Source organism: Oncorhynchus keta, chromosome 7 (genome assembly GCF_023373465.1).
Source record: "Oncorhynchus keta strain PuntledgeMale-10-30-2019 chromosome 7, Oket_V2, whole genome shotgun sequence".
NCBI classification, from domain to species: domain Eukaryota; kingdom Metazoa; phylum Chordata; class Actinopteri; order Salmoniformes; family Salmonidae; genus Oncorhynchus; species Oncorhynchus keta.
Window position 1 is genome coordinate 1427278 of NC_068427.1, and position 23440 is coordinate 1450717.

Sequence of the window (23440 nt, forward strand, 5' to 3'; positions counted from 1 at the left end):
ACCCCGCCCTTCTGATAAATTCCCCAAAATACTTTATCCAAAATCAGATTTGCCTAATCCATCCAGCCTGATGTTTACATCCTAAAAATATGAAGTCTATATGGTTTATTGTGTTACTTGGCTCCAAGTCCAGTGGTTGTTAAATAATTGTAGAGTATGAGATTTGCAAGATAAAGATAAACGGTTGACCCCTTTCCCGAAAACAAGACTTGCTCAGAAGCTTTCAGAAATGTTTCTCGACAGTTAGACTTTGCTCATTGCTTCTATCTTTTTTTAATCTAAGGCATGCTATTATCACCATTTAACTTTGTTAATTCCTTTCAATATAAAGCCTATGGCTTGGTAAAGTAATGGATGGCATTGGCATATGTCATTCAGATGTAAAATGGATCTCTATTAAACCTGGGAGTGGTCAAAATTTACACAATTGTTGCCAGGAGGAAAATAGGGGAGGGTCATGCTTTTTAAATTTCAGTCAGGGAGAGGGTTCAGTATGTTTTTATTTAGTCCTGGGAGGGTCATGTAACTTGTAATCTATTAACAAACCATACGTAATTGTAAATCTAAGTGCTGGCGGTAGCCCTATTGGTTTGGGGGTGTGTAAGAAATATTTTAGATATTTTCACAAGCAAAGATTATCGGCACAGTGCTGGCAGTGGCGCGAACAGGCTAGGTTTTGATGAGTAAACCAGTTGTGGTTGACTCGAGGCTTGACCCCTCACTGGCCAAACAAAACCTGCTTCATGGCTAAATATGTGGTTGCTTCAAGTTGTGTATTTGTGTTCCCTTGGAATAAACTCTAATTACAATGTTAGTCCATTATAGTTTGATAAACAGCTTACAGAAACAAAATGTAGACCTATACCATATTTTCTAAATACTGTATGTTAACTTGAACCTGTTTGCAGTCCACATTGTTCTAAGTAATTGCATGGTTTCAATGTGGAAATATATACACAGAATTCACACTGATATAGGGGCTAGGTCTACTGTAAATTACGTTATGGCTGAGCATGGACATGCCAAATGTTGTCAATAAGCAAGATCATATTCAATCGGATGAGGCCTAAAAGAGTGAGAATAATTATCATCAAATTCTAAACAAAAAAACAACTTGTTTTAAATAGGCTGTCTAACTACACTTACAGGCACCATTATTGCTCCCTGTGGGAATATAATATTAAAACAACACAGACCATGGAAGGTTTTACCCACATCCAAACTTTTCACAGTAGCTGGACAAAGATCCAATGTAAATAGTAAGGGAAAATATCCACTCACCGTTATACTGCTCCCAAATATAATGTTTTGTGAAGAAAAATATAAATGCAACATGCAACAATTTCAAAGATTTGACTTATTTACTGATCATTTAAGGAAATCAGACAATTGAAATTCAGACAAAAAAAATTGATTATGTTGGTCACAGATATCTTTAAAAAAAGTGGGGACGTGGATTTAAAAAAAGTCAGTATCTGGTGTGACCACCTTTTGCCTCATGCACCACGACATCTCCTTCGTATAAAGTTGATCAGGCTATTGATTTTGGCCTGTGGAATGTTGTCTTACTCCTCTTCAATGGCTGTGCAAAGTTGCTGAATATTGACAGGAACTGGAACATGCTGATGTACACACCGATTCAGAGCATCCCAAACATGCTCAATGGGTGACATGTCTGGTTAGTATGCAGGCCATGGAAGAACTGGAACATTTTTGCCTCCCAGGAATTGTATACTGAAACATGAGGTGATGGCAGCAGATGAATGGCACAACAATGGGCCTCAGGATCTCGTCATGGTATCTCTGTGCATTAAAATTGCCATAAATAACATGGAATTGTGTTCGTTATCTGTAGATAATGCCTGCCTTCCCATACCATAACCCCACCTCCACCATGGGGCATACTGTTCACCACGTGGACATCTGCATTACCACTCACCCACAGGACACCGGGTACAGTTGAAACCGGCATTTACCGTAAAGAGAGCACACTTCTACACTGTGTCAGTGGCCATCAAAGGTGAGCATTTGTTGCAATTTTACAATGCCAAAATGCAGTTAGGGAAAGACCCTGGTGAGGACAACGAGCACGCAGGTGAACTTCCGCGAGACAGTTTCTAACAGTTTGTGCAAAAAAATGTTGGTTGTGCAAACCTACTGTTTCATCAGCTGTCCGGGTGGCTTGTCTTAGACTATCCCGCAGGTGAAGAAGCTGGATGTGAAGGTCCTGGGCTGGCATGGTTACACGTAGTCTGCGGTTGTGATGGATATACTGCCAAATTCTCTAAAACGATGTTGGAGGCAGCTTATGGTTTAGAAATGAACTATCAATTATCTGGCCACTTCTCTGGTGGACATTCCTGCACTCAGCATGCCAGTTGCTTGCTGCCTCAACTTGAGAAATCTGTGGCATTGTGTTGTGTGTCTAAACTGCACATTTTAGAGTGGCCTTTTATTGTCCCCAGCACAAGGTGAACCTGTGTAATGATCATGCTGTTTAATCAGCTTCTTGATATGCCACACCTGTCAGTTGGAGGGTTATCTTGGCAAAAGAGAAATGCTCAGTAACAGGGATGTAAACAAATTTGTCCACAAATTAGAGGGACATTTCTATGAGTATGGAACATTTCTGGGATCTTTTATTTCAGCTCATGAAACATGGGACCAACACTTTACATGTTGCGTTTATATTTTTGTTGAGTATTGTAGGGGTAGCCTACGGAGTAATTTGGTTTTAAAAATGTGAAACAGGAAGCAAGCAATTGTTACAGGAAAATCACTTCAATAATATCTTCTAAATTGGCGGTATTGACGAGGTTCTCATCTCTCGTTTAATGATGGGTGTGGACACGTGGCCTACATCATAGGGGGGGTTTACACACCTCCAAAGCACAGCAATAATAAGGTAAGCCTGTCTATAATACATATATCTGAATGTAAAATCAGCTCAGAGTTTTGCTCCTCTCTAACTTGATCTTTTAATAACACTTTGGTGATTGGGATGGACTCCCAAGTGGTTTCACGAGCCACACCTTTTGATGGTCTTGACTAGCCTATTTGATTGTATTGGGCAGGACAAAAAGAAAACAGACTATATTGAGAGGGGAGGGTATGCTTGTTTCTTAATAAAATAAAATGAAATGGGAAAACCTTAGTTTTCTATGTTTCTAAATTCGAAGTATACAGGCACCAAAAGCACATTACTCTTGTTCCATGCGCTATGGGCAGTATACGTCACGGCTGGATAGGCTGCGGTTCCGCTGTCAAAACCAGCTTTTGGTTGGTCTTAAATATTTATTTATTTATTTCACCTTTATTTAACCAGGTAGGCTATTTGAGAACGAGTTCTCATTTACAACTGCGACCTGGCCATATGACTACCAGCGCTGCCTGAAATTAGCACGTTGGATCATGTTTTTAAGGACACACCTCAAAACGGGTGGAAATATTTATCTGAGCACAAGCTGATATAAGACATGTTAATTACCCATCCTTGTGCAAGAGTTTGAAAATAGCAGACTGCTGGCTTTAACAGGTCGAAATTGCACACGAACTCGGGTGTTTGACACTACACTTCCTGGGGGATCCTTAAGGATAATTTAAGGTAGAAAAATGTCCCTTAAGGTCCCTGTATGAGCTTTAGGATATTATAAGGTTAAAAAAAATCTTAAAGTTAATTTAAGAACCTATACTCTGCCATCAGTTTGTTTTTTAAGTTGTGTAGTCTTATTGGTTGCTTTGAAGACATCTTTTTCAAAAGAGGGGTTCGTTTTGGAACAGCCGCCTTAATGCCAGCCGAAAATAGACCCCTGAATGTGCATAGGCCTACCTGATGATATGTGGCCGCTGTGTTAAAAAAAACTGGAGTGGCTTTCTCTTGAATTCATTGATCAGATACTTCAGTTGTAACTGGTTCTGTTGTGCTACATTTTTACAGTTAATAGGCAACTTTAGCACTGTACCAAACTTGGAACTTTTTTTAACAATAGCCTATATAGAAATAAAAACCTCTCTGGTGATGCAGCATGCACTCATTCGTTGTCATGCTCTGTTGTGGTATTGAAAGATTGTCTCCAGTCGTGTAAAATAATGTAGAACTGCATGAAATGTGTTTCTAAAAGCCATTTATTTTCTCTGACTGCAAATAAGATGCTACACAGTAAAAAGGGTGTGTAAAAATGTGTTTTATTTTAACCCAGTATGAGTATTTTCAACACTATGAGGAGTCAATGAGCTCTAGTGTTGGAATTAAATTGGAGTGTAAAATGATGCTGTCATTTTGAGTCAAATTAACTGAGAAAATGTGACACTACCTGTAGACTAACTTTAACACTATGCAGACTGGGACCAAATGTTACCTGAAACAGTCTTGAATACAACTCTATAGGAGTTGTATATATTTTCCCACCTACCCTTGTCCACGGGGGAATGTAGGCTAATGCTTTCTAAAACTGCATATCTACTCTGGTCTGTCCTAGGAGTGAGGGTAAATGATAGGCATGTTCTCTGCTATCCACTTTCCTACAGTCAAATGACCAAATCACCCTCTAACGGCCTCATGGGTGGAATGTTTTAATATTTTTCAGAATTGCATAATTAATTAATAAACATATATATATTCAGGCTGTATCACATCTGGTCGTGATTGGGAGTCCCACAGGGCGGCGCACAATTGGCCCTGTGTCATCCGGCTTTGGCCGGGGTAGGATGTCATTGTAAATAAGAATTTGTTCTTAACTGACTTGCCTTGTTAAATAAAATATGGTTTTGTAATATTTCAGTCTTCTGTTGTGGTTTGTTCCTTGTTCCTTGTCAATCATTGGCTCATTGGTGAAATTAGCATTCAGACAATATCTTGAATTAAATCAATCAAAAACCTTTATTAATGCAATTGCAGACAGAAGTTGACAACAGGAACATAGCACGCATGTTTCCGAGTTCTGCAAAATAGTAAAGGGCCCGTTATTTTATTAAGCCCGAAGTCCAGCCTTAGTGATGTCACTTGCTATGTCATTACCTTCTACTCATGAGACCAAGCCCATGCATACACATCTATACAAACAAGAGTTTCAGTGTTATCTAAAGGATCAGCAGTAAATGTCCACTCCCCAAGTTGATTTATAGTGGAATGTCTGACTAGTCTCTTATCTCGTTCACTCTCCTGCAGAGTTGTCTCACAGTCATACATCTCTCCGACCGTTTCTTTATAAGAGGCAGAGACTAGAGTGCTCTCGAGGAGCTCTGCATGGAGGAATGGGCCAAAATACCAGCAACAGTGTGTGAACCTTGTGAAGACTTACAGAAAACATTTGACCTTTGTCATTGCCAACAAAGGGTATATAATAAAGTATTGAAACTTTTGTTATTGACCAAATACTTATTTTCCACCATAATTTGCAAATAAATTCATAAAAAATCCTACAATGTGATTTTCTGGATTTTTTTTTTCTTCTCATTTTGTCTGTCATAGTTGAAGTGTACCTATGATGACAATTACAGGCCTCATCTTTTTAAGTGGGAGAACTTGCACAATTGGTGGCTGACTAAATACTTTTTTGCCCCACTGTATACATTGCGTACAAAAGGCATGAGGAGGTAGGCGAATAATTACAATTTAGCAGATTAACACGAGTGAGAAATGATCAGATGGTCATGTGCAGGTAGAGATACTGGTGTGCAAAAGAGCAGAAAAGTAAATAAATAAAAACAGTATGGGGATAAGGTAGGTAAATTAGGTGGGCTATTTACTTATAGACTATGTACAGCTGCAGCGATCGGTTAGCTGCTCAGATAGCAGATGTTTAAAGTTGGTGAGGGAGATGAGTCTCCAACTTCAACGATTTTTGCAATTCGTTCCAGTAACAGGCAGCAGAGAACTGGAGGGAAAGGCGGCCAAATGAGGTGTTGGCTTTAGGGATGATCAGTGAGACACCTGCTGGAGCGTGTGCTAAGGGTGGGTGTTGCCATGGTGACCAGTGAACTGAGATAAGGCGGAGCTTTACCTAGCATGGACTTGTAGATGACCTGGAGCCAGTGGGTCTGGCGACGACTATGTAGCGAGGGCCAGCCGACCAGAGCATACAGGTCGCAGTGGTGGGTGGTATAAGGTGCTTTAGTATCAAAGCGGATGGCACTGTGATAAACTGTATCCAGTTTGCTGAGTGGAGTATTGGAAGCCATTTTGTAGATGACATCGCTGAAGTCATGGATCGGTAGGATAGTCAGTTTTACTAGGGTAAGTTTGGCGGCGTGAGTGAAGGAGGCTTTGTTGAGAAATAGAAAGCCAATTCTAGATTTGCTAGGATAGGAATCACTGTCACCACCGATAAATGTACGATAATCGATCATTTCAATAAGCATTTTTCCACGGCTGGCCGTGCTTTCCACCTGGTTACCCCTACCCAGGCCAAACTCTCAGCACTCCCTGCAGCAAATTGTCCACCCCCCCCTGCTTCTCGTTCACCCAAATCCAGATAGCTGATGTTCTGAAAGAGCTAAAGAATCTGAATCCCTAAAAATCTACTGAGCTTGACAATCTGGACCCTCTTTTTCTAAAATGATCCGCTGAAATTGTTGCAACCCCTATTACTAGCCTATTCAACCTCTCCTTCATATCGTCTGAGATCCCCGAATAATGGAAAGCTACAGCGATCACCCCCCTCTTCAAAGGAGGAGACACTATAGACCCAAACTGTTATAGACCTACTGTATATCCATCCTACCGTGCCTTTCTAAAATCTTCGAAAGCCAAGTTATTTAACAGATCACAGACTATTTCGAATCCCACCGTACCTTCTCCACTATGCAATCTGGTTTCCGAGCTGGTCATTGGTGTACCTCAGCCACGCTCAAGGTCCAAAACGATATCATAACCGCCATCGATAAAAGACAGTACTGTGCATGGGGGTGCCACAGAGTTCAATTCTTGGGCCGACTCTTTTCTCTGTATACATCAATAATGTTGCTCTTGCTGCTGGTGATTCTCTGATCCACCTCTACGCAGATGACGCCATTCTGAATACATCCTTTGGACACTGCGCTAACAAATCTCCAAACGAGCTTCAATGCCATACAACATTCCTTCCGTGGCCTCCACCTGCTTTTAAATGCTAGTAATATTAAGTGCATGCTCTTCAACCGATTGCTGCCCGCACCCTCCCGCCCGACTAGCATCACTACTCTGGATGGTTCTGACAACTACAAATACCTAGGTGTCTAGCTAGACTGTAAACTCTCCTTCCAGACTCACATTAAGTATATCTAATCCAAAATTAAGTCTAGAATCGGCTTCCTACTTCGCAACAAAGCCTCCTCCACTCATGCCACCAAACATACCCTCATAAAACTGACTATCCTACCGATCCTTGACTTTGGCGATGTCATTTACAAAATAGCCCCAACACTCTACTCAGCAAACTGGATGTAATCTATCACAGTGCCATCCGTTTTATCACCAAAGCCCCATATAATACCCACAACTGTGGGTGCTCTCATTGGTTGGCCCTCACTACAAATCCATCGCCAAACCCACTGACTCCAGGTCATCTATAAGTCTTTACTAGGTTAAAACTTCTTAAGGATGACGCAGAATACAGTCCCCATGCAGGAACATCACTCAGCGGAATTTCAGAGCGCCACCTATAGTTTTTGATAAAACTCAAACTTTCATTAAAATACACATTCAAGGTAGTGAATTAAAGCTACACTCGTTGTGAATCTATCCACCAAGTCAGATTTGTAAAATGCTTTTTGGCGAAAGCATGCGAAGCTATTATCTGATAGCATGTACCCCCAAAATACTGCAACGTCACCTAACACGACAGATTTTGCGGTAGCTACCCAAAACGCAGAAATAAAATATAAAACATTCATTACCTTTGACGAGCTTCTTTCTTGGCACTCCTAGATGTCCCATAAACATCACTGTTGGGTCTTTTTTTCGATTAAATCGGTCCATATATAGCCTAGATATCGATCTATGAAGACTGTGTAATCAAGGAAAAAACTGAGTTTGATAACGCAACGTCATTTTTTAAAATTAAAAAAGTAGACGCTAAACTTTCACAAAACACTTCGAAATACTTTTGTAATGCAACTTTAGGTATTAGTAAACGTTAATAAGCGATCAAATTGATCACGAGGCGATGTATATTCTATAGCTGTACGTCTGGAAATAATGTCCGGGTAAATCTCAACCAAAATATCCGGTCGGAGACCAGAAGAACTGCGCTGCCTTGTGTCTTCTTGACCAATAAACAAATAGTACGCAAATGACAAGACTGTTGACATCATGTGGAAACTGTAGGTATTGTAACCTCGGCCCCATTTATTGTGGTTCACGTTTAACAATTGGTTGAAGTGGCGCATGGATATATTTTCCCATTTTCAGTGATCAGATTTTCCTGCACTTTTCTATGAAACACACGTTCTGTTATAGTCACAGCCGTGATTTAACCAGTTTTATAAACGTCTGAGTGTTTTCTATCCACACATACTAATCATATGCATATACTATATTCCTGGCATGGGCAGCAGGGAGTTGAAATGTTGCGCGATTTTTAACAAAAAGCTGCGAAAATTCGCATGAACAGGTTTTAAGCACCGCCTTATCTCAGCTCACTGGTCACCATAGCAACACCCACCCGTAGCACTCGCTCGAACAGGTATATTGCATTGGTCATCCCCAAAGCCAACCCTTCCTTTGGCCGCCTTACCTTCCAGTTCTCTGCTGCCAATGACTGGAACGAATTTCAAAAATATCTAAATCTAGAGTCTTATATCTCCCTCTCTAATTTTAAGCATCAGCTGTCAGAGCAGCTTACCGATCACTGTACCTCTACACAGCAAATCTGTAAATTGCACACCCACCTCATCCCCATATTATTACTTACCCTCTTGCTCTTTTGCATACCAGTATCTCTACTTGAACATCCTCATCTGCACATCTATCACTCCAATATTAATGCTAAATTTGAATTATTTTAGCTTTTATTGCCATCCTCTCTACTCTTCTACATTTGCACATACTGTACATAGATTTTTCTATTTTTATTTTATTGTGTGTTATCGACTGTACATTTGTTCGTGTAACTCTGTTGTTTTTGTCACACTGCTTTGCTTTATCTTGGCCAGGTCGCAGTTGTAAATGACAACTTGTTCTCAACTGGCCTATCTGATTAAATAAAACTAAAAAAAAGAAATGTATCCTGGCACCGTGCAAGGGGCACCGATGAGCTCATTGTTCAAACACGGATTTCCACATTTCCATGTGTCCCAGTGTTCCGATGCCAAAGCTACAGAGCAGATGAGAGAAAAATAGAACTGGAGTAGAGGGAGGGAGTAATGGAGGGGGTTGCCTGCTGCACACACTAAATCAAAGGCACTGTACAATCATGTATTGTACATGTACAATATTTTATCAACCTGCACCTTTTTGCTCTGCATTGTATATGTATTTCTATTGGCTAATAACTCTGAACACTGCAAACTGCTAACTACAAAACAAATCTGAACCTGGGAGAGAGACATACACACTGGAATAGGCAAATACACAACATCAGAAATGCTCATAGAATTAAATTGGCACTCAAACTGACTTTACAGATTCATTCATGCATGCAGACAGTGCAGTTCGAAGTCACATGAACACACACAGCGGCAACCTCTGGCTCACTTGTCTCTAGCAATTTAGGGCTAGACCTGTTACCAGGACAACCACACCCCTCCCTCTGGCTTTGGGGGAGGTTTTTATAAGCCTACCACTGAGTAGAGAGAGAGAGAGAGAGAGAGTAGATAAGTGGGTGTGATAAAACTGCCCAATATGATACTGAGAGAGAAAGAGTGGAAGTGTGAGAGAAAAAAGGGAGGAGAAAGATGGGAGTGTACATACAACTCTTGCTCTTCTACACAGTGTAAAAAAGGGGAGGGGACAACAAAACAATCAAGAGAAGAGAATCTCTGTTACCTTCTCATTCCTCCTCTGGAGCTACTGAAAACAGCAACAACAACAACCACCAACTGACTGAGACTTGTCACATTTCAGAACTAGACAGTTCGCATTCTCCCTCTTCAAAACACGACATTTAACCCCCTCCACCCTGTGGCCATGGGAGAAGACTCATCGCACGCCGAGCGCCTCAGCAACAGCAGCAGCATTTTGGTCAACCCCCAGCAGTACCATGCACAGCAAGACAACATGGACCTCCTGGTGCCCAGCTTCAGCCCCAGCTCTGCTCCCTCCTCCCCCACTGACACCCTCTCCAAGCTGGGTTTGAAAACCCCCGGGAGCCCCGGAAGTCCCACCAGTCCCATGGCCAGGGATCAGGTGAGTGCCATCACAGTGGTGGCTCTACTCGACAAGCTGGTCAACATGCTGGAGGCGGTGCAGGAGAACCAGCTGCGCATGGAGCAACGCCAGGCTGACCTGGAGGGCGCCGTGCAGGGGGTCCAAGGCGACGTGACTCGCCTGTCCAAGAACCACACCAGCACGTCCAGCAGCGTGAGCAAGCTGCTGGAGCGCTCGCACAAGGTCAACACCCACATGAAGGAGGTGCGGGAGCGTCTGGACAAGCAGGCGTCGCAGGTGAAGCGGCTGGAGGCCAACCATGGACACCTGCTCAAGAGGAACCATTTCAAAGTACTAATTTTCCAGGTAGGGATAGAGGGGTGGATGGATGGATGTGGTTTAGTGTAAGGGGAAAAGGGAAAAGTGGTGAGGAAGAAAGAATATTGAGAGAATGAAAGAAATGTAAGAAGTGTGTTTGGGGATTGTGAGAGAAGGAGAGGGAACAATGTTAAACGTATTAAAAGTGTTTGTTTGTGGGGCCTCCTGAGTGGCACAGTGGTATAAGGCTCTGCATTGCAGTGCTAGCTGTGCCACTAGAGATTCCGGGTTTGAGTCCAGGCTCTGTTGCAGCTGGCTGCGACCGGGAGACCCATTGGGCGGCGCATAATTGGCCCAGCGTCATCCAGGTTAGGGGAGGGTTTGGCCGCCAGGGATTTCCTTATCCCATCGCACAATGGCTACTCCTGTGGCGGGCCGGGCACAGTGCACACTGACACTGTCGCCAGATGCACAGTGTTTCCTCTGACACATTGGTGGCTTCCGGGTTAAAGTGGGCATTGTGTCAAAAAGCAGTGTGGCTTGGTTGGGTTGTGTTTCGGAGGACTCACGGCTCTTGACCTTCGCCTCTCCTGAGTCTGTACGGGAGTTGCGGCGATGAGACAAGACTGTAACTACCAATTTGATACCACAGAATTGGGGAGAAAATGGGGTAAAAAAATGTGTTTGTGTGCATATGTGTCTTGTGTGTGAGAGCGAGGAACAGAATGTTAAAAAGGTTTGGGAGAATGTTGAAAGAGGTGTGTGTGTGTGTCAAACTTATTGTGGACGTTGGGAGCTAATGCAAGGGTGTTTATGAGTGCAGTCTACACTGTTTGTGTTGTGTGTAAATGACAGCCTTTGCAGCTGTGTGTGAGAGAGAGACATGGTGTGAGCATGTAACTACAGGGGGAGTGGTGTTTTGAAGAGCTCTTTGGATATGGAAAAGTGAGAGCGAGAGAGTGTGTGTGTGTGTGTGCAAGCTGTGTGAGGATGGTTGCATGTGTCTGGGAACACCACGGAGAGGATAATAAAGAAAAGCGTAGATCACAACTCGCACTTAAACTAGATCTGTTTTCATGACCAAATGGCCATTATGTATAATGATCTACAATCAGTGGTGGAAAAAAAGTGCCCAATTGTCATACTTAAGTAAAAGTAAAGATACCTTAATAGAAAATGACTCAAGTAAAAGTGAAAGTCACCCAGTAAAATACTACTTGAGTAAAAGTCTAAAAGTATTTGGTTTTAAATATACTTATGAATCAAAAGTAAATGTTATTGCTAAAATATGCTTAAGTATCAAAAGGAAAAGTATAAATAAGTTCACCAGGCGGCACACTTTTATTGTTTTAAACATTTACGGATAGCCAGGGGCACAATCCAACACTTAGACATAATTTACAAATGAAACATTTGTGTGTAGTGAGTCCGCCAGATCAGAGGCAGTAGGGATGACCAGGGATGTTCAATGGGTGAATCGGACCATTTTCCTGTCCTGCTAAGCATTCAAAATGTAACGAGTACGTTTGCGTGTCAGGGAAAATGTATGGAGTAAAAAGTACATTATTTTCTTCAGGAATGTAGTGAAGTAAAAGTACAACTTGTCAAAAAATATAAATAGTAAAGTAAAGTATAGATACCCCAAAAAACAAAGTAAGTAGAACTTTAAAGTATTTTTTACTTAAGTACCTTACACCAATCTAGTTAAATTAGATCTATGCATTAAGAGTGAATGTATCTTGCTTTTCCTCCTCTCTGATTACTGAAGTGATTTACAATATATAAATAATAATATAATGTATAAAAGTATAATATACCACTTGACAGACACTTACAGTACAATTACTGCATCCACATTTAATATGTGACTGTGATCCCTGTGGGAAATTAACCTGCAACCTAAGCATGATTATTCTTACCAACTGAGCCAACACATAAAAGGTGAGATCAGATGATTTTAATAGTATGTGAATAGTGTTTCCCAACCTTACTCTTTGGTCAGTCCTAGCTCCATTATACTAAACATACGGAATTATTGAGTGGCCAGTATATTCTTGAATGATTTGATAGGGCTTGATACTGTATGTGTTCAGTCAGGAAAAAAGGCAAGTCATATTGACACAGGCTAGGCCCTGAGAGCTCATAGTCACTGATCTTATCTGGTTTCCCAGGTGCTATTTCTCTTGTTCAATAGCAACAGGTGCAAATACTGCACATTGGCTCCAACTGCATTATTCTAGTCTGGTGATTGTGCATTGGAGTTGGTTATCCACAAGTAATCCCTATAGTTGCTGCCTACGTACAATTGCTTAACTGTTTTGAGTCCTTATAGTGTCATGGTCTAAAATGATGTGACATAATGATGGGGTCATGGGGAATAATGATAGGGTCATGGGGAATACTGATGGGTAATAATGATAACATTATCAGTACTGTATGACCAGCAACATACAGTAAGAGTGAAAAAACAAACATCAGAGGATGCCATTCTGTCACACAGTGCTACAAAGAACACGCTAGTCACAAAATACGCAACTCACTGATAAGGCATTTAGATTCTCACTCCTCACCCCTGAGCTCTCTTTTGTCTTTTGTTTGCTCCTGGCCTAGAAAATACGGTGCTCTGTACGTGCCACACAAGTTGGAAATGCCGCCGTGCTGCTCCCAAGGGCGCTCGGTAAATACGGCACTGCCATGGACAAGCTGTCAGGTCCCTGCCCCTCGGGTGCTCGTCTCCCTTAATCGAGCACTCATTAGGCTCGAGGCAAATGTAGTGCTTAGTGTAGTTTGTAGATTGGTCCGTTGTTGGTTTGTGTTCGTGCTCCAGTGCTTTTCCTGTCTCCCTGACCTCTCCTCTTTCATGGGGAAACACATATTCTCCCCTTCCCAGCCACAAAACAGAAAAGTCCAATGCCATGTGGTAGATTCTGTTTGTGACAAAGTTGGTTCTTGATACCAAGGGGAGGGGAAAGGTGTTGGATTAGCGAGAGGGTAAACATTCATTTACATTAAAATGAGAAAGAGGTATAGTCATACAACTGTGAAATGTGACACATTTTGCTCTGCAAACACACCATGCATGTGTGTTTGTGCATGAGTGTGCACATGCATGCATACGTGCATGTGCACGTGTGCAGGCATCTGTTTGTGTGTGTGTGTGTGTGCGTGTGTGTGTGCACATATGTGCAGTTTTCAAGATGAGTAGTGGAATTGGAGAGGTAGGATGGGAAAGGAAGTGATGACCTTTTATCACACACAGTCAAAACACATTCAAATCCAACAGCATTGAATGAAAACGCATTTCACAACCAAACAAAACATGCTGCATCAAGAAAACGAAACACTGCCTTATCGAAAGACGTTCTTTAATACATTCGACCTGAGCAACTTTGGATAACAGTGTATTCGTGCTGGAGAGTGCAAACAGATCGTAAGTTGAGTGATCTTTGATCTTGCCCATTGTATTTGTCGTCATAATTTTTAACAAACACACTTGAATTTAGAATGAAACATTTTGCCATCATATAAATAGTTTTCTGAATTAAATTGAAGATTTCAGTAGTCAGCTTTGATTCATAAAGACTTTACTGCCATTGTCACAGAACTCTTGGCCAAAGGTCTCTAGGCTTGTCAGCATCGGCGGCAGTGAGTAAGCACTGGTGTTAGGTTTATTTATCCAAGTTCCTTATGCAGGATAAGGCAGAGCCAGTCCTGCTTTAGCTGCCTCACCCAGTTTTTTTCTAATTTAACCCCTGATTCAACTAATCATTCTTTGAATACTCAAAAATGCCTCATTCCCTCCTTGTTTCCTTGAAATAAGCACACATCTATGAGGGATTGGATAGTTGAAAGTAAGGTTACCACCACTTTACTTTACCACCCCATTAACAATCCAACCAATTCAGATATATGATTACTTCAAGGAAGTTAGAAAGGAAGGAGACATTTCTAAAGTATTCCAACAAGGCCTATCATTTGAACTCAGGAAAAGCCTAACTAGACATAAATATGATTAACTAACTTCAGGCCTTGCCAGTCAGTTACTGTGCTTACTACGCGTTCATATAATTCTATTCAACAACGTTGATGTAGTGTAGCTATTAGTACATGTGTCAGTTATGGGATGCATAGTCAACTCTATGGCATCTAAGTTATAGAACAGATCTATTTCCACAGGTCCTAGCAGGAGAACAAGACTGGTGTGTGTGTGTGTGTGTGTGTGTGTGTGTGTGTGTGTGTGTGTGTGTGTGTGTGTGTGTGTGTGTGTGTGTGTGTGTGTGTGTGTGTGTGTGTGTGTGTGTGTGTGTGTGTGTGTGTGTGTGTGTGTGTGTGTGTGTGTGTGTGTACTATATGTGTGTGTGCATGTGCCTACATCTCTCAGGTGTTATGTTCCAGTAGGCAAGGCTCACTTAACCTAGCTCAAGGCATGGTAATACCACTGAAGCTCACACTCACGTACAAATATCCTCTCCTTGCAAGTGTTTTGTTATTACCTCTCTTTCAAACAACAAAGCCTTCCATTTCGTAATCCCCCATGTCCATGGATGATTTTGGTTCAGTGGCACCTATCGCAACATGAAAGATGGCCTTGAATCCCAATACTCATCTGGGTCATGTTCATTAGGCACCAAACGGAATAAATCAGACTGGAACAAGGAGGGACTAACTGTAACAAGTTTTCCATTGAAAATATATTTTTAAAAACTGTTTCTGTCCCACAGCCTAATGTGGCTCTCTGGCTATGGAGACAGAGAAAGGTAGTCCTACAGACTCAAGTGAACAAGCCTGTTTGTTTGTCCTGTGGCTCCTCTCTTTGTTATCAGTCATCATTTTCCCTTTGGAGTTCATTCCTATTTTAATCTCCCTATTTATGAACACGCTATGAAGAGAGAGAAGTGTATAAAAGCGGGGGAAGGAGAGAGAGAGGGAGAAGTAGAAAGAGAGAAAATGACCTCAGACAGAGGGGAACAGAGTGAAGAAGCCGAAAAGAAAAATCGAGGGATAGAGAAGCGAAAGGAGGAAAGGACATATGTGAAGTCAATTTGACAAAATGATAACACTAGGAAATGAGCCGAAACTATTGTATTATTCAATAAAAACATGTTTATTTTGGACCAGGTTAAGTCCATTTGTATGCTGTGAGGGCTAGAATTCAACAGTTTAGTGACCACACAACTGTATCCAAATATATATATTTTTGTATTTCTTAATTTTAATTAGCAAATTTCGTCCTCAAAGGCCCATAACTCCAAGGAGTGTGTGTCATGACTCGTGCACACAAACACGCACACAGACACAAAGCTCTTTGGTTATGTTCCACACACAGGTGGTGACTTATCTGAGAGGATTACAGAATCTAATTGGAGGAGAAGAGGTGACTGAGGGAAACCAGCGGGGATCAAACCAAGCCAAAAAGGCTAATTGTCTCACAGAGCAGTAGGAAATAGTGGGAAAGAGAAAACAATAGTTATCTTTCAGTGGCCTCAATCCAGATGGGATTCATGTCATCTTGCTTCTCTTTGTTCCTTTTTGACATCTGAACCATGGCACAGAGGCATCCTTAGTCACAGGACAACGTCTAAAGGTCCAAAAGAGAGGCTGAGGAAAGAGAAAACAATAGCCAGCTTTTAATGGGTTTTATTCCAACAAACTAGGACTTGAGAAAATGTTTCTAATGCTCTGTGTTGATTTGACCTTTGATCTCAAATAGAAGTTTCCAAGTCAAGTCCAAGTAAACACTGGAACAATCAAGCATAGCCCCAGGAAATAGGGGTGCTGAGGCCTCTAAAAAAAAGATATATATACATATAAAAACAATTATAATAATAAATAAAATATATTTTTTTCCCACCAAATGAGTGCACTAGGCCTTTATTACACCTGTATGAGAGTAGAAAAATACTTGTCAGCAGAGCGGAGACAAATACCCCGGTGCTGGTCGGCTGCTCGTCAAGCTGCTCTGAACAGCATGGTCTAGCGTTCTGCAGGCCGACCAGCATGTTCTATGTAATTAATACATGCAAAAACACAGATATTGAAACAAACAATTTAAAACATCTAACTGCAATATGTGACTCACCACCTGGATTCAGTCTTATGTAGCAAAGTTTGAAATTGTGTTTTATACATTGGATAAAAGTAGAGATTCAGATATTTACAATAATATATCATACACTGCATTTGAGGGACAACGGGAAAGTTGATCAACTTGTAAACTCACTTTTGAGAAAATCGCCTTTGAATGTTTTGGTATCTAGTGAAGAGGTCTTCTATGTCTACACTCATTCAGCATCGTTCACACCCTTTAGCCCCACCCATCTTATTTCGCTCATGGAGCTCACACTTGACGCTCTGGCCAATGATTTGTTTACCTCTGGATAACATGAAATAGCTTAACCAGCTCTGCTGGCAACAATTTCATTGCGCTTTTTTTTGCCTACGATTACTGACACCGGCTATATTCAACATGTCTTGTACACACGTCATGTAACGAGCCAGCCAGCTAACATTAGCTAGTTAAACAACAATGAACAGTGCCAACAATGCCACAGTGCTGGAAGCTAACCAACCAGGTGCAATGTTAGCTAGCTAACATTAAGCTCTAACTACAAAAGCAAAAGGCTCTGGGAAGCAAATAATTAACATCAGCTAGAGAGCCAGCCAGCTAACATTAGCTCGTTTGCTAAATGTACACTTTAGCTAGCTAGGTAAACAATTAACCTCACTAGGTAAACAACTTTTAAGATCGCACACGTCGGATCACACACATTGCATGGCAATATGATGGCAATATGATATGATGGTAGTGGGTTTGCAAACCAGCTACATTCTGATTACTTGGGAGTCAACCACACTTGAGATTTGATAGGGTCTCATTAGCATATTTGGGGCATCTTCTAAAATGTTTTGTATTTGTGCCAATTGTTAGTGGAAATGTTGTACCAATTTAAGTGGTTTTATCGTTATGTTTATAAAGTTTGAGAACCTCATTTATCCACTCCCAGTTCTGCAATCTTTGTAAGAACTTGTGTCAATCAGGAGCTGCACTGTTCATGTTTCATGAACTTAACCTGTTTGGGATAGGGTGGCGGTATTTTCACGTCCGGATGACAAGCGTGCCCAAAGTAAACTGCATAATCTGCTACTCAGGCAGTTTATGCATGTAATTGATGGATTTGGATAGCAAACACTGAAGTTTTTAAAACTGTTAAAATTATGTCTGTGAGTATAACAGAACTTATTTGGCAGGCGACACCCCGGGGACATACCCTCCAGGAATTTTTTTCTTGTTGAGGTGACCATGTTTTCAATAAGTTTTCTATGGGAATCTAGATTTCGGAGGCATCTTGTTGCAATTCCTAGGGTTTCCACTAGATGTCAACAGTCTTTAGAAATTGGTTGATGTTTTTCATTTGAATAATGAAGAAGTATGGCTATTCAGAACGAGGGTCGAGCCTCGTGTCCTGTTGTGTTTGGGGCACGCGACCTAGCGCTCGCTCCACTTTCATTTTATTGAACGCAGTTTATTCCGTCTTAAATTTTATAGATTATTTACGGTATAAAATACGTAAAGTTGTATTAGGAAAGTTGTTTGAAGTGTTTGGACCAAGATTACAGGCAATTTATTAGATGTGTAGTCATTTTGGGCGAGTTGGAACCAGTGGTTTTTTTTTTATCAAACGCACCAAATAAATTGACATTTTGGGGATATAACGATGGAATTAATCGAACAAAAGGACCATTTGTGAAGTTTATGGGACATATTGGAGTGCCAAAAGATCTTCAAAGGTAAGGCATGAATTACATCGTTATTTCTGAGTTTTGTGTCGCGCCTGGCAGGTTGAAATATGATTGCCATGTGTTTGTTTGATGGGGTGCTGTCCTCAGATAATAGCATGGTTTGCTTCTGCCGTAAAGCCTTTTTGAAATCTGACACAAAAAAAGAATTTAAGAAGTAAGCACCAGTGACTCGGTTTTGCTAGCACAGACTGTAATATGTTCCTGGATTCTGCCGATGGCATTGATGAGTACACCACATCAGTCACTGGCTTCTTCAATAAGTGCATTGATGAGAACATCCGCAAAGTGACTGTACATGCATACCCCAACCAGAAGCCATTGATTACAGGCAACATCCGCACTGAGCTAATGGGTAGAGCTACCGCATTCAAGGAGTGGGACTCTAACCCGGACGCTTATAAGAAATTATCAAACAAACAGGCAAAGCATCAATACAGGACAAAGATCGAATAGTACTAAACCGGCTCCGACATTTGTCTTATGTGGCAAGGCTTGCAAACCATTACAGACTACAAATGGGAGCACCGCCGAGAGCTGCCCAGTGACACAAGCCTACCAGATGAGCTAAATTATTTCTATGCTCGCTTCGAGGCAAGTAACACTGAAACATGCATGAGAGCATCAGCTGTTCCAGAGGATTGTGTGATCTCGCTCTCCGCAGCAGATGTAAGACCTTTTTAACAGGTCAACATTCACAATGACGCAGGGCCAGGCGGATCACCAGGACGTGTACTCTGAGCATGCGCTGACCAACTGGCAAGTGTCTTCACTGACATTTTCAACCTCTCCCTGTCTGAGTCTGTAATACCAACATGTTTCAAGCAGACCACCATAGTCCATGTGCCCAAGAACACTAAGTAACCTGCTTAAATGACTACCGACCCGTAGCACTCACATCTGTAGCCATGAAGAGCTTTGAAAGGCTGGTCATGGCTCACATCAACACCATTATCTCTGAAACCCTAGACCCACTCCAATTTGCATACCCTCCCCAACAGATGATGCCATCTCAATTGCACTCCATACTGCCCTTTCACACTTGGAAAAATGAACACCTATGTGAGAATGCTATTCATTGACTACAACTCAGCATTTAACACCATAGTGCCCCCAAAGCTCATCACTAAGCTAATAACCCTGGGACTAAACACCTCCCTCTGCAACTGGATCCTGGACTTCCTACGGGCCACCCCCAGGTGGTAAAGGTAGGTAACAAAATATCCACCACACTGATCCTCAACATGGGGGCCCATCAGGGGTGTGTGTTCAGTCCCATCCTGCACTCCCTGTTCACCCACGACTGTACGGCCAGGGACGACTCCAAAACCATCATTAAGTTTGCCGACGACACAACAGTGGTAGGCCTGATGACCGACAACAATGAGACAGCCTATAGGGTGGAGGTCAGAGACCTCCACCCTATAGGCTGTCTCATTGTTGTCGAGGACATGATTGTGGACTACAGGAAAAGGAGGACTGAGCACGCCCCCATTTTCATCAATGGGGCTGCAGTGGCGCAGGAATGAGAGCTTCAAGTTCCTTGGTGTGCACATCACCAACAAATTAACATGGTCCAAGCACATCAATATAGTGGTGAAGACGACACGAAAATAACTATTTCCCCCTCAGGCGACTGAAAAGATTTGGCATGTTGTCCTCAGATCTTCAAAAGGTTCTACAGCTGCACCATCGAGAGCATCCTGAATGGTTGCATCACTGTCTGGTTTCTAAACAGCTTCCACCCCCAAGCCATACGACTCCTGAACATCTAATCAACTGGATACCCAGATTACTCTTTGTTATTATCTATGCATAGGCTACTTACATGTACATATTACCTCAATTACCTCGACTAACCGGTGCCCCCGCACAGGTACCCCCTGTATATAGCCTCACTTGTAATTTTACTTGTGCTCTTTAATTGTTTTTTACTTTTATTCATTTTTATTTTGGGGGGGTATTTTTCTGAACTGCATTGTAGGTTAAGGGCTTGTAAGTAAGCATTTCAGTGTACTGTGCGTGTTGTATTCGGCGCATGTGACAAATACAATTTGATTTGATTTGGAAACACCTTAATCGGCATTCCAGCAGTGTATTTGATCTGCGCATGTGCTAGCACCAGCCAAGTGAGCCTCCCTCTTTTGCGCAAGTAAGTAGTTTTCACATACAAACTTTGTATGTCCGAATTCTGAATAAAATTTGCTTCCCAAACAAATAACATGTTCGCTGAAGGAGAACAATTATTTTGTTTGATTTTCTGCATTTATCAGAGTGCCATCAGGTAGCCTGATTTCAGATGTGTCCATGTAAGCAGGATTTGTCACAATTTCTGTGTTATTTGATTGTTGTTACCGCTGGTGGGAACCCTTGCCCTGTTTTCTAGTTTCCAGGTTACCCTGATTATTACATATGGGATTCACCTTTGTTTAATGAGCTTCTCTGTTCACCTGGTTGCCTTGTTATTTAGGTTCCTTAGTTGGCCTGGATCTTTGCTTAGGTCTTATTAGTGTGCTCTTGCCACTTTAATAATGGGAATTGATGGGAAATGATGTAAATATATCACTAGCCACTTTAAACAATGCTACCTTATATAATGTATGTATATACTGTACTCTACATCATCGACTGCATCCTTATGTAATACATGTATCACTAGCCACTTTAACTATGCAACTTTGTTTACTTTGTCTACATACTCATCTCATATGTATATACTGTACTCGATACCATCTACTCTATGCTGCTCTGTACCATCACTCATTCATATATCCTTATGTACATATTCTTTATCCCCTTACACTGTGTATAAGACAGTAGTTTTGGAATTGTTAGTTAGATTACTTGTTGGTTATCACTGCATTGTCGGAACTAGAAGCACAAGCATTTCGCTACACTCGCATTAACATCTGCTAACCATGTGTATGTGACAAATAATATTTGATTTGATTTTCCTTATTTCTGTTCAGACTCTAAGTAAAAGTTCTGGATTTACCCTTACCTCTGCTTGCTGTTTTTCTCTGCGCCTGGGTTCGAGTTTGTACTAGCCTTATTGTTACATGATGATTAGGGAAGTCGATCATGTTACAAAGCATGTAAATGTTTTAATGAAACTATTATATTCATCTGACTATCCTCAATAATCACATTGTGTGTCTAACCGTTTTCATTGTCTTACCTCAGCCACTAAATCCCTAGTTGGAAGCCAACTTTTTTTAAACTGTGGGCTGGCATTTTGCCTACTGAGGGAATCTCCAAATAATTTGGTGAAGTACTGCAAGCTTGGTCCACATGGTCCAGCCCCTTAACTTCTTCGAGATAGGGGGCGCTCTTTTAATTTTTGGATAAAAAAACGTTCCCGTTTTAAACAAGATATTTTGTCACGAAAAGATGCTCGACTATGCATGAAATTGACAGCTTTGGAAAGAAAAAACTCTGACGTTTCCAAATCTGCAAAGATGTTATGTGTGAGTGCCCCAGAACTAATGCTACAGGCGAAATGCTCCTCATTGAAAACATGTGAAGTTCTTCAAAGGTAAATTATTTTGTTTGAAAGCTTTTCTTGTTTTTGTGAAAATGTTGCATGCTGAATGCTCAGGTTAAATGCTATGCTAGGCTATCAATACTCTTACACAAATGCTTGTTTAGCTATGGTTCAAAAGCATATTTTGAAAATATGAGATGACAGTGTTGTTAACAAAAGGCTAAGCTTGAGAGCTAATATATTTATTTAATTTCATTTGCGATTTTCATGAATAGTTAACAATTAGAGTTTCAGCCAATGAGCTTCATCCCCTCGCCATTTGATTGACAATATCAAGATGCACCTGAATCTTCATGGATGAGAGCCAGACCAGAACTAATGGAGTCAACGCATGGATTATGTAAACAATTTCCATTATTTTCAACATGTCAGCCGAAGAGGTAAGGTATACAGGCTATGTATAGTGTTTTTAATGAACACTGATTTACAAACTGATGTATATTATAACCACCTTTTGTTAGTCGAGCTAGCTAGTGTTGTGTTAGCTATGGCCAGAACCATGTATTTTAGAAACACGAAATCGTGAATAATGATGAGTGAGGCATAAATATCATAGCCCCGGAAAAAAAATGCTAACATCACTTGTTATTGTAATGGTGAGAGGATGATATTTGCGTGTCAAACTTTCTCACTCATAATTATTCCTGATTCATTCAGGATTATCCATAATCATGGTAGCATCCACATGAATGTAGAAATGTTTTGAAACATTCTATTCTTATTTATAATTATTTGGTTTTCCAAGATGGCGTAGCAGCAAGATGTGTTTGCTTTTGTCCCGTTTTTGTCCTGTGGAAATATTCAGCTTTCATGTCTGTAGACATTTCAATCTCTTTTTCCATTTTCGAATGAAATATCTTCCTGTAATCCGCCTCACCCATGTTATGGATCTGCAATTTTTTGCGACTTTAGCATAGACACCAGCCGCTCTAGCTCGGAAAATATCTGCAGTCTGCACAGCGCGATATCAGCCCTGAGCATTATCGGACTGCTTTTAGCCTCAAATGCATTAGCATAACACATCGGACATAAATACGCAAAAAAATCGAAAATGAAATTAAATAAATATATTCAAACACAAGCTTAGCCTTTTGTTAACAACACTGTCATCTCAGATTTTCAAAATAGGCGTTATAGCCAACGCTAGACAAGCATTTGTGTAAGTTTATCATGGCATAATGCTATGCTAGGCTCTGCTGGCAGCAGGCAACATTTTCACGAAAATAAGAAAATTAAATAATTTACCTTTGAAGAACTTCAGATGCTTTCACTCAGGAGACCCCCAAGTTAGATAGCAAATGTTCCTTTTTTTCCCAAAATATTATTTTTGTAGGCGAAATAGCTCCCGTTTCTTCATCATGCTTGGCTGAGAAATCGACTGGAAAATGCTGCAACTATAACGGCAAACTTTTTTCCAAATTTGCTCCATAATATCGACAGAAACACGACAAACGTTGTTTTGGATCCATCCTCAAGGTGTTTTTAACATATATATT

General features: G+C 41.1%; 1 protein-coding gene across 1 annotated transcript in view; it reads left to right on the top strand.

The window, feature by feature from the left end:
* Positions 1 to 9855: 9855 nt before the first annotated feature.
* Positions 9856 to 23440, top strand: part of LOC118385856 (caveolae-associated protein 2-like) — a 31253-nt gene continuing 17668 nt past the window's right edge. The window contains exon 1 of the mRNA XM_035773015.2: positions 9856 to 10651. Coding sequence (XP_035628908.1) covers positions 10106 to 10651 — 546 coding nt within the window. The 5' untranslated portion in view covers positions 9856 to 10105. The remainder of the gene's footprint in view (positions 10652 to 23440) is intronic.